The sequence below is a fragment of the Notolepis coatsorum genome (genome assembly GCF_963971535.1).
Source record: "Notolepis coatsorum genome assembly, chromosome: 4".
Classification (NCBI taxonomy): domain Eukaryota; kingdom Metazoa; phylum Chordata; class Actinopteri; order Aulopiformes; family Paralepididae; genus Notolepis; species Notolepis coatsorum.
In genome coordinates this window covers 179,899,030-179,911,955 of record NC_140168.1, presented here as the reverse complement: position 1 = coordinate 179,911,955, position 12,926 = coordinate 179,899,030, and the positions used below count along the sequence as shown (strand labels likewise).

At 42.7% G+C, this 12,926-nt stretch overlaps 1 protein-coding gene across 1 annotated transcript in view; it reads left to right on the top strand.

Annotated features, from left to right (window-relative positions):
- The window catches only part of poln (polymerase (DNA directed) nu), a gene marked incomplete at both ends in the record, with an annotated part of 436,170 nt that overhangs the window by 61,898 nt on the left and 361,346 nt on the right, over positions 1-12,926 (top strand). The window contains one exon of the mRNA XM_084312171.1: positions 8,726-8,791. Within this exon, the coding sequence (XP_084168297.1) occupies positions 8,726-8,791 (66 nt within the window). The remainder of the gene's footprint in view (positions 1-8,725; positions 8,792-12,926) is intronic.

Below are 12,926 nucleotides of genomic sequence, written 5' to 3'. Positions count from 1 at the left end.
ATCTTGTAAAACAGTCTGTTGTCTAGAAGGGGAGAAAATGCCTCTCAAAGATGTTCACACTTCAGCTGGTTTGGGGGGGGGGGGGGGGGCGTGGACAACTACCCTCACCTGAATGCGTCCATTGTTAACGTTAATGACTCTCTCTGTGTGAATGCCTTTACCTGGCTCAGTGAATCTGAATCCCAACGCGCAGCTCTATTCAGATGCAAAATTTAACCCAGCCCCCACCTCTCCTCTGTGGAGAGCACAAACTGTGTTTCAAAACAGCCTTTTTTTAAACACAGAATTCTTACAATTAGAGTTATTATATCTGTTCGCTGTTGTACTAAATGTTCTTCAACTCTCGAACTGTAGTTATATATAAAAAAATGTAAATAAAAAAAAAAATCTTTTTTTATTGTGTCTTTCTGTCATTTCACCCTGGCGACTTGTAGGCATCATCACCAGACTGGGTCACATATACACATACGGGACACGCTGAGATATAGGTCAAAACAGCTCCGATTACCCCAAGACTGGTAACATAGATTCCTTACCTTAGATCAGATGTTCTCCAAAAAGATTATTCCAATTCCTGATCGCCATTCCAAATATCAATCGCGTTTATCGATTGATTATTGGCTGCTGTAAATATATATTCCAGGCTGCTTTCCATCTCGCGATCACTTCCCTCTTCATCAGATGGCTCGCCAGCATAGTGGAGCCAGTAGGCTCCCCCCCTACACATCCACCACACATCCACCAGTGTAATCGAATGGCCTGCAGTTACACAGGGATAGACGATAGGGGGCGGTATTTTCCCATCGGAGCTCCTAGAGGGGCTGTTGTACCAACGGGAGACTCGGTTGATGAAATATGAATTCAGATTGCTAATAAAAAAAAAAACGACAATTATCGTCGTCGGCACTCAACGGGGGGCATGAAATAACGACATAACACGTCTGTGGCACTCAAAGGGTTAATAAAGAAATGAATAAGTAAACAGTTGACACAAAGGCTATAACAAGGATGGTTTTATTTAGTTAGAATGTGTTTACATTACATCCGCAGATGCTCCGCTCAAGAAAATAGTGCCTTCTCTGCATTCTGTCGTAGGCTGACTGCTGCCTGTGAGCATAGCAGCCTAGTACACATTATTAGCTGCTAATGATTAACCTATTTAGTGTTAGTATTCACGTTAATCTGAACATTTCCATTGAAGGTACAGTGAGACAAAGTGAATGAATGGGTCTTCTGTCATTCATCTCTACATGCGGTTCTTGCTTTGCAATGGACACACCTAGGAAACACAATGACTAAAATCGGGCAACTGTAATATTAGGAGGAGACACTACTGCTTATCGTGTCATTTAGTTACTAGATGACAGGCTACCATGAGAGACACTCATCAGATGTGCTGCTGTTGCCTGGATTGTAGGACAGAATCTTGCTCCACTTTCCCTGTCTGTAGTGGTTGGAGCCCAGTAACTCCCCTCGCATTCGCATCACGAATCAAAAGTAAAATTTTCTCCAAATATGTTAAAATTAACCTTAAATAAATCTTCCATTGTTAGTTATACAGAGAAGCGTGACGTTTTTTGCCACAGTGTCAGTTAATAATATCAGATGTAAACAAAGTTGTACCCGGCCAGGACCTCTTAATGCGGAAGTGCGGATTGATATGAACCAAGTGCTCTGAGGCACAGGTCTGTTATAGAGGGCAGCGGTCATTATCAAGAAATAACAGACGGCTGAATTCAGCGATTGACCAATCAGAATCAAGCATTCAACCAAGCCATGTAATAAATAAATATATTATTTGGCTATAACATAACATACATTATATACCTTTTTTCCTGTGGTCGATTAACATATTTGAAGCGAGATCAGGCTCCCACTGGAGTAAGAAAAAGTACCGGTGCTGCTCGGCGTGTTTCCTACTTTCATGCTGATGTAGCTCCGCAGAAAAGACACGTATCCCTGGAGACAGACTGCAGTGCCTAGATTTTCGGACTATAAGCCACGGCTTTTTCCCCCATTTTTCGACCCTGCGGCTTATATAACGGTGCGGCTTATATGTGGACAAAACCCGAAAATCGAAATATTGCTTTTTTTACTGCATTGAAATGTTATTCATCTGTTCCCTTATTTACTTAATACAACTTGTAAATGAGTTAATTCTTGTTATTTGTCCGACAGTATTGTGTCCCAATGGGGGTCATTCTCTGTAGAGGTGGGAGTCATTCACTGTAGAGGTGGGAACTTAAAGCTCAATATAAGAACGGCCATGCACCACCACTCACAGAATCGAGAAAGAGCAATCAATCTGTCAATCCTTTCCGTGTCCGGGCCGGGTGAGGTTTCCCGTGTTGAGTCAAATTAAGCCGCAGGCTCCACTCCTTACATATGGTAATTAAACATTAAAACACATGCAGCTTATAGTCCAGTGCGGCTTATATATGTACACATCATTCAATTTAGCTGCTGCGGCTTATAGTCAGGTGCGGCTTATAGTGCGAAAAGTACGGTACTTGATATCTCCGGTTTATTTTACTTTATCGGGGCACCACGGTGGCACACCACGTAGCTGCGCTCGCAGCGTCCGGGGTTCAAATCAGGCCACGGGACGGGTCCTACTAATCACCACAAAGTACCAGAAAATACCCCAAAGTACCCCAAAATACCCCAAAGTACCACAAAATACCCCAAAGTATATCCCAAAATACCCCAAAGTACCAGAAAATACCCCAAAATACCCCAAATTACCCCAAAGTACCCCAAAATACCCCAAAGTACCACAAAATACCCCAAAGTACCCCAAAGTACCACAAAGTACCCCAAAATACCCCAAAGTACCCCAGAATACCCCAAAGTACCATACAATACCCCAAAATACCCCATGAGTGTCATGCTTGCGACTGAATCATAAATATCTATATCAACCCCACTGTAGGTTGCTCCCCTATCCTTCCCCTTCAGTTATTTGGTGTGGGGAGGGGCTGTTTCAGCAGCCACACCTGCCCCTGTGCACCTGTTATTCACTTGTACCATCCTGCCACTCCCTTCAATAAACTGGTCTCAGTTTTGTAGGACTCGAGTCCTGGACTGATTTTCAGGACTCGTGACCCGACTTGGACTTGAACACAGATGACTCGGACTTGGACTCGAGCATTGACTGCTTTCGGACTCGAAAGGTGCGAGTACTAAGTACTTAATTGATAAATACAGTTGTTTTTTTGTAATAGGCCCTAATCATTTGGCATAAGATTTTGATGGCTAGTGCATTTGTTTGGCTATTGTGTCACAAAGTAAATAAACTCTCTTTGAAATGGTGACTGCTGTCACTGTGTCATTTATGTTTAATGTAGACCTTTTTTTATTTGATGACTTGGACTCGGGTAACGGGGACTCAACTCTGACTCGGGCTCTTCTTTGGTGACTCTGACTTGGACTCAAACTCGAACACTGGGGACTCGAGATTTAGTGACTTGACTACAACACTGACTGGTCTACCATCCTGCCTGTGTCGGTGAGCCCCGGAAAGAGCCACTCGGGTGGCGTGTGGCGCAGGCGCCACAGTACAGCGTACTACAGCCTGTGTCCGACTCTTCTCCTCGCCGCTGGCACTGTGCTAAAACAAAGAGAAGCCAAGTGTGAAGTGAACAGTAACAGAGTGAGCGAGACTGACCCAAGGCCTGGAATAGATCACACTGTAGACAGAATGTCATTACACTGCCCATACACCAGAGAGCACTGAGGGGCCTTGATGATGTTTACAGTGCTATGATGCAGTGTAATGTTACACTAACGTCCTGAGCTGTTACTCCTCAGGCCGTTAGCCTTGTTCCTACTGCCACTGCTGTGGGCCGTGTCCATGTGAACCCCTGTGGGACTGAGAAATTCAATTCAAACCATTATTTATTCTCGAAAAGACAATTGAGGTCACCCTCATTTTCAATGTCGTCAAGACTTTACAGACATTTAAATGCATACATTTTTACAATATAATAATAATAAATATGTACAACTATCTATATAGAACTTTTCACACATGGACCGCAGGCCAGAGTGCCCCACAGCAATTTGTATACATGAACATAGGCATAAAATCAGCACACAATTGTTTACAGAATAAAAAACAATGCATAAATTGCAGACATAAGAATAGGTCAAAGACAATAAAAGTAGTGCAACGTAAACATGCAGACATAAGAATAGACATAAAATAAGTACAATAGTACAATGTTGCTCCAAGGCATGTGAACCCCCCCGGAACAGCCAGTCCCCCAAACACCCCACACATCAAATGTAATAATAAATTGTATTTGTATGCACCTTTCATACAATAATTGCAGCCCAAAGTGCTTCACAGCAGTGATGTAGACACAAAATAGAAATAGGCATAAAATGTGCATAAAATTGGCATAATTATACACAGGCATAAAACGAGCAGAGAATTGATATTGAAACCTCCTGGAATTTTTTTAATATATTTCTGTCATTAAAATCTATGAAGTTTTAATTAATTCATTAAAATAAAAAACATTAAAATATTGTAAGATCTCTTATTGATTATAATATATTCCCGACATTAAATCCTATGAAAGACAAAATAAAAGCAATGCATAAAGTGCAGACATGGAATGAGTAGAAGAAGTACAGTAGAAGAAGATTACTTTAAATGGGAACTATGCCCGATTTAAGAATTCATATACGTTATTCCTTAGATCTAAGACAGTCCAAACATATTAGTTATGACAAACAACTCTCTCCCTAGTCCATAAACTAGAGTGCTAAAACTCAAATGTCATCAGGTACTGTGTAGAGCCTGGAGCTGCTCCGTAGACAATGACTTGGGAAATGTGTTATAGATGACACTGGGAGCAGCCAGGGGAGGTTTCTGTGTAAGATACATGTTCTGTTTCAGACCTGGGAGCAGCCAGGGGTGGTTTCTGTGTAAGATACATGTTGTGTTTCAGACCTGGGAGCAGCCAGGGGAGGTTTCTGTGTAAGATACATGTTCTGTTTCAGACCTGGGAGCAGCCAGGGGTGGTTTCTGTGTAAGATACATGTTGTGTTTCAGACCTGGGAGCAGCCAGGGGAGGTTTCTGTGTAAGATACATGTTCTGTTTCAGACCTGGGAGCAGCCAGGGGTGGTTTCTGTGTAAGATACATGTTGTGTTTCAGACCTGGGAGCAGCCAGGGGAGGTTTCTGTGTAAGATACATGTTCTGTTTCAGACCTGGGAGAAGCCAGGGGTGGTTTCTGTGTAAGATACATGTTGTGTTTCAGACCTGGGAGCAGCCAGGGGAGGTTTCTGTGTAAGATACATGTTCTGTTTCAGATCTGGGAGCAGCCAGGGGAGGTTTCTGTGTAAGATACATGTTCTGTTTCAGACCTGGGAGCAGCCAGGGGAGGTTTCTGTGTAATAGACATGTTCTGTTTCAGACCCGTAGAATAGAATAAAGCTCACATTTGGGTATAAATAAAATCTAACAAACATTCACTGGATCAACAAAATCAGTCTGCCATTCATTTTCTATGGAGCAACCCCAGACTGTATACCTGATGACATCAGTTTGAGTCTTACTTCTCTGGTTTCTGGCTTCATGAGAGAGGAGCTCATGTTCACAGATACTGACTGAACTTCCCAAGGCCAAAATAACTGAATTCTTAATCCGGGTGGTGTTCCCCTTTAACACTTTGGATGCCACGCCCGAGATTTCTCGGGTTTACCCCCCGACCGTTGAATGCCCATCATGAGATTTCTCTGTTTTTATTTTTATTTTTTTATTATTAGCAATCTGAAATCATATTGCATCAAGCGAGCCTACCGTTGGATATCCAGGCACCGCCGGCGCTCAGATGTGAAAAAAGCGCCCCCTATCGTCTCCCAGATGGTAAATCACCCTTTTGGATTGGACTCAATGAAAGTGAATGGGAGAACGGATTTCTGACTCCACATTTTACTTCTCACTGATGTAACCGGGGTCTACCAGAGTTCATTCTGGAACCTTGGTGCCACGGCGAATATGTGTTCTACTGTACACATGGTGGATCAATACAATTATCGGTTTTTTCTAATGGCGATCGGAAATTGGAATAAACCATTTGGATACCATCTGACCTCAGGTAAGGAATCTATGTTATCAGTCTTAGGATAATCAGACTCGTTTTCACAGAGACATAAGCGTTTCCACTATATGTGATATAGCTGTTTTGACTGTAAAAGCCATCAGGAAATAAGAGCAGCAATTATCAGCGTGGCACGAGCGTGCGTGCGCACACATATACTATCGATCATCTAGCGTTTATTTGAAAACTATTCATAAATAGGCCGACAAATGACAACGTTCTGGAATATTCCAGTAAAAGACGATTATCATCATAGGGTTGTTTTTTCCGCGAAAACGAGTGATTTTCAAAATGCTATCAAACGGAAATGAAGCGATAAAAAAACAATCTGCCTTGACAATGTTGACTGGAAAATGAGTCTTTGATAAGCGACGGGCAGATTAGACACATAGCCATAATTTAAAACATAGATTAGGCGATATTAAGTTAACATTGGAGTGGGTTTGGGCATCAAGGGGGTAAAAAGGAAAACACGGCGTGGCATCCAAAGTGTTAATGTCAGTGGACACAAGTCCAGATTGAGCTCAGAGTGCAAATTACTGTCTTCGCGGCCCAGTTAAAAAAAAAATTTATCCACTTTTTCTCTCCTTGTTTTTCTATTTTTCTCCCATCCCAATTTCGTATTGCCAATTCTCCCCTCCCCTGTCTTGAACGTTGCTAGACTATGCCTCCCACTGGTCGGCTGTAGTGAGGATAGAAGCCTTGCATCACGTGTCCCCTCCGGTACACGAGGAGGCAGCTTGTTGCATCTTTTCACCAGACAGCGCGGACTCTCAGTGGCGAGGAGTAACGCGTGGGAGGCTCACACTGCCCCCGATACTTCCTGTCTCTGCTGTGCAGGCGTCACCCAACCGACCTGTAGGAGTCGCTGTCCACAACGTCCAATCCCCACCCATCGACTTCCACCCGCTACCTCCGTCAATTGAGATAGTATGACGACTGGCCCAAGCCGCAGGCAATGCTGACACCGGGATTCGAGACCGGAGTCTCTTGCATTGATGACGAGCGCAATCTCTGCTACCCAGTCTAAAACCCAGTTGGGTTTTGAAGTCTCTGCCGTCACGCAGCGCATTCAGGTCCATGTGAGAAGTTAAGAGGAAGACATGGCATTGTGGGGCGGCGTGGCTCAGGGGTAGAGCGGGTCGTCCAATGATCGAAGGGTTGGTGGTTCGAATCCCGCTCAAGCCCATGTCCATCCCACTGCCGTTGTGTCCTTGGGCAAGACACTTAACCTACTTGCCTCGTATGAATGTGTATGCATGTGAATGAATGTTGGTGGTGGTCGGAGGGGCCGTAGGCGATGATTATTCGCCACGCTTCCGTGAGTCTGCCTCAGGGCAGCTCTGGCTGCAATTGTAGCTTACCACCACCGGTATGACTGTGTATGAACGAATAATGGACTCTGTAAGCGCTCTGGGGTCACTGGGGTGTCATGAAGAGCGCTATATAAATCCAATCCATTATTATATTATTATTATTATTATTATTATAGACAGCCGGGGGCTGTTTTTTTCACAATCTAATCGAATGCATGTTTAAAAAAAAAAATATATATATATATATATATATATATATTTACAGGACAAATTTCCTCAAGGGGATTAATAAAGGTTCAACTTAACTTAACTACCAGCCGGGGCGGTCAGGTGGCGTAGCAGAGATTGTGCTCGTCACCAATGCAAGAGGCTGCGGTCTCGACTCCCGGAGAGTCAGCATTGCCTTGGCTCGGGCTGATCGCTATACTAACTTGTTTGGCTGAGTTAGGGGGAGGGGAGCCGTGGGGTGGTCCTGGGCGTTGTGGAAAGCGACCCCTACAGTTCGGTCGGGGCGCCTGCTCAGCAAGGGTAGGATCTGGAGAGAGGTAGTGCGACCTTCCACACGTTACACTCTCCCGGTGAGAATCTGCGCGGCCAGGCTGGCTGCCGGCTGGCTGCACATGCGTCGGAGGAAAGCATGTGACAGTCTCCGGCCTCTCGGACCAACAGTAGGGGAAAGTGCGCAACAACCAGGAAGGGGGTTGGGAATTGGCATAACGACTAACAGTGGGATGGGAGAAAAAATCGGAAAAAGAAGGAGGGGAAAAAAGATTAAACAAAAAGAAAAAGAAAACTTAACTACCAGCCACTCTTCTACAGTCTATGTTTGTCACTCTACCTTTGGGACTAACGATCCTCTCTGGCTGTCAGAAGACCAGACTGGAAGCTGCTTGACTTCCTAGGCTAATGATGTTATACAGATGTTATAGGCCAATGATGTTATACAGAACTTGTAAGTCGCTTTGGATGTCAGCTAAATGATAAAATGTAAATGTAATGATAAATGAGCTACTTGTTCAGGTCAGAGGAAAGAGTCAAGCTTGCTTTCTGGTTGGATATGGAATGCAGCCTGGATGACTATGCGGAACACAGTGGGACGTGAATGTAATATGTTACATCATTGTTGGCAAAGTTGGACATTTAATTTGCCTGAAAATGTTGACCATGATATGACCTTTAGGTTGTTTGATGTGGATATTTATTTATTATTTATCTTTCTTTATTTTTCCTTCTGTCTGTCTGTCTGTCTGTCTGTCTGTCTCTCTCTCGCTCTCTCTTTCGCTCTCTCTCTCTCAGAACTACATCTCTTCCTCATGGTACCAGACCAGTGTGGTGACTGGTCGTATCTCTGCCAAACATCCAGTGAGTACAGCCTCTCTCTCCCTCCCTCTCTTTCATTTGATCTCCCCACCATCCCATAAACAGACACACATGTGCATTGTTTCATCTGTTCTGCGCCCGTGCGACTGTGCTGTTAATCAAGTCGGACTATGTTCAGTGTTCCACTTTATTGATAATTCACGCCGCCACCCTTGCATCCAGCAAGCCGGACCGTAATTGCCACAAGGTTCGAACAAGGAGTTATTTGAGCTCGCATTTTTTCCACTCGCATGGAGCTCACAGTTTCACTAATTGGCTGGTAAATAATTGGAATGCAAAACAGTGGCAGCTGGACATGGAGTATGTGACACCATATTACCAACAGCTAACTACCTGATACAAAGAGAAGACTTCACCATATTACCAACAGCTAACTACCTGATACAAAGAGAAGACTTCACCATATTACCAACAGCTAACTGTCTGATACAAAGAGAAGACTTCACCATATTACCAACAGCTAACTGTCTGATACAAAGAGAAGACTTCACAATATTACCAACAGCTAACTACCTGATACAAAGAGAAGACTTCACCATATTACCAACAGCTAACTGTCTGATACAAAGAGAAGACTTCACAATATTATCAACAGCTAACTACCTGATACAAAGAGAAGACTTCACCATATTACCAACAGCTAACTGTCTGATACAGAGAGAAGACTTCACCATATTACCAACAGCTAACTACCTGATACAAAGAGAAGACTTCACCATATTACCAACAGCTAACTACCTGATACAAAGAGAAGACTTCACAATATTATCAACAGCTAACTGTCTGATACAAAGAGAAGACTTCACCATATTATCAACAGCTAACTGTCTGATACAAAGAGAAGACTTCACCATATTATCAACAGCTAACTGTCTGATACAAAGAGAAGACTTCACCATATTATCAACAGCTAACTGTCTGATACAAAGAGAATACTTCACCATATTATCAACAGCTAACTGTCTGATACAAAGAGAAGACTTCACAATATTATCAACAGCTAACTGTCTGATACAAAGAGAATACTTCACCATATTATCAACAGCTAACTGTCTGATACAAAGAGAAGACTTCACCATATTATCAACAGCTAACTACCTGATACAAAGAGAAGACTTCACCATATTACCAACAGCTAACTGTCTGATACAGAGAGAAGACTTCACAATATTACCAACAGCTAACTACCTGATACAAAGAGAAGACGTCACCATATTACCAACAGCTAACTGTCTGATACAAAGAGAAGACTTCACAATATTATCAACAGCTAACTACCTGATACAAAGAGAAGACTTCACCATATTACCAACAGCTAACTGTCTGATACAGAGAGAAGACTTCACAATATTACCAACAGCTAACTACCTGATACAAAGAGAAGACTTCACCATATTACCAACAGCTAACTGTCTGATACAAAGAGAAGACTTCACAATATTATCAACAGCTAACTGTCTGATACAAAGAGAAGACTTCACCATATTATCAACAGCTAACTGTCTGATACAAAGAGAAGACTTCACCATATTATCAACAGCTAACTGTCTGATACAAAGAGAAGACTTCACCATATTATCAACAGCTAACTGTCTGATACAAAGAGAAGACTTCACCATATTATCAACAGCTAACTGTCTGATACAAAGAGAATACTTCACCATATTATCAACAGCTAACTGTCTGATACAAAGAGAAGACTTCACAATATTATCAACAGCTAACTGTCTGATACAAAGAGAAGACTTCGCCATATTATCAACAGCTAACTACCTGATACAAAGAGAAGACTTCACCATATTATCAACAGCTACTGTAACTACCCGACACAAAAAAGAGACTTCATTTAAAACAACACAGGCCTCCTCCTCATTACTGGCTCCAGTTTGTCAGATACTTCAAAGTAGCCCTCTAGATTGTAGGATAGTCCACTTCCCTTTTGTATTTTGTGTTCATTGATACAGTAGGATGGTGGAGAGGGATCCACAGGAGAGAAAGTCCCGGTGGGATTTGGTCCCAGGCCAGCAGGGTCACATGTAGTTCTAGAGGCGGTCGGGGGTCTTCACCACTGCAGTGTCTCTGAGCACAAGCTTTACAGACGTCATTGTCTTTGTGAATAAGGGTTTCATCTTAACTTTCAGTGCCAGAGGTCGCTGTGGGCCGTGTGGTAAGAATAGGGATACATGGCGGTGTTTGCAGGGCTAGAACTATATTAAATATCATAGCTATGGATATAAAACTATTGCCCATTTGACATCGAGTATCTATTGTTAAAATAGTTAAAAAAAAAAAATTTTTTCATCCATACATTCCCGTTTTATACCGTGGTGAATATGAGTATAGTTTTAGAGTAATTCTGTCTAATCCCAGGAAACGCCGCTATGCAGCGTTTAGTGCATTTCACTAGAAACCGTGGCATTCCTCGCCTGGATCAACAATAAATCTGAAATCAACGCTATATTATCGGTATTATGTTTCATCATGCATGCATGAAAGGGAGGGGGGTTTTCTATGCTTCGATCGTCACCAACAGAATACCTTACACAGTACATTACACACATACGCTCCGATCGCGGGAAAGGGATTCTTCGATCAATGCAAGATTGATACCATATAGCCCTTACCTTGACTAGGATGAGCTCCAAAAAGAATATTCCAATTATCTGATCGCCATTCCAAGTATTGATGTCGATCGTGTTGCCAACATAATCCACCAAAGAACATGAACCGGGAGTGCTTGATTATCCTCAATCCATGTGTTATAAACGCTACTCCTGCCCGACTAGGAAAACCCGGACCAGACTTTTTAGATCGACACACAGGCCAAGCCAGAGAGTTTCAAAGGATGTGCAATACCGGCCGCAGACTCATCCCCAATGATAACACAGGCTCCCTCGATGGATTATGAATGGGAATATCGAATAAAAGAAATAACGATAGAAAACCCGACTTTTCTCTGGGTTTGGCGCCCAACGAATGGCGAGTTAACCCGACATATCTCAGGTCTGGCCCGAGATATCGGACAGTGCTGCTTAGCCTTCGGGAGAGGTGTTAGTTGGACAATGCCTAGGCCCTAGGCTAACCGGTCATGTCCGCTTCCATTCATTGTGCTAAGCTAGGCTAACATGTAGCCAGATAGCTTTCTACTGAACGCACAGAGAGGAAACTGGTATCTATCTATCTTGTCTCTCTATGGAGAAGACGATAAGATAATGTTCCTTTAAGATGTTGGCTAGGGTATGAAAGATGTCTCTGCAGAACTTTTGTAAGTGAGGGCACAGCCAGTACATGTGGATAAGAGTCGTTTTCTCATTTGTTGCAAGTGGGGGAGATACTAGGGTGATAATTTAACCTTGGACGCGTGGGCCCTGTGAACTACCTTAAATTGCACTAGGCAATTTTTACTGCCACTGCTGGCGTCCATATAAACCCCTGTGGGACTGGGAAAGGTAATAATAATAATAATAAACTTTATTTGTATAGCACCTTTCATACAGAAACTGCAGCTCACAACAGAAAAAAGACAGGCATAAAATGAGCACATAAAGTGCAGACATAAAATCACAGTTCTTCACATTAGGATCTAACATCCCAACAGGCCACCTTGTTTATTGTTTGATTCAGTTTTAAATAGACAATAATAAAAAGACTAAGATAGAATAGACAGAGTAAAATAGTGCACATAAAGTGCAGACATATAAAATCACCGTTTTTTTTACAGTGCAATAAAATAGTTCTGGATTACTGTTTAAAGTCGTCTTTACCTTCTCTGTTTGGTATCCACAGTTTAAAACTTGACAGTCTTCCCTCCTGTTTGATACCCACTTTGACTCTTCGAACCTCCCACTCAGGGCAAACCTCCCTCTCAGGGCGCAGTTCCCTCTCTCAGGGTGCAGTTCTAGGCCTTGGCCACACAGGTCAAAGGCCTTGGCCACACAGGTCGTCTTAGTGGCCTGAGGACTGCAGGCCTGTCAAAGAAAAGGGACAAACAGTTTGCAGGATGTTTAAAAACATATTGAACCTATATGTTCAATTCCTTTTGAACATATTGAATCCTTATGTACCTGTGATTTAATCTGCAGATTAAAATAAAGTATTTAAAATGTGTGTGTATGTG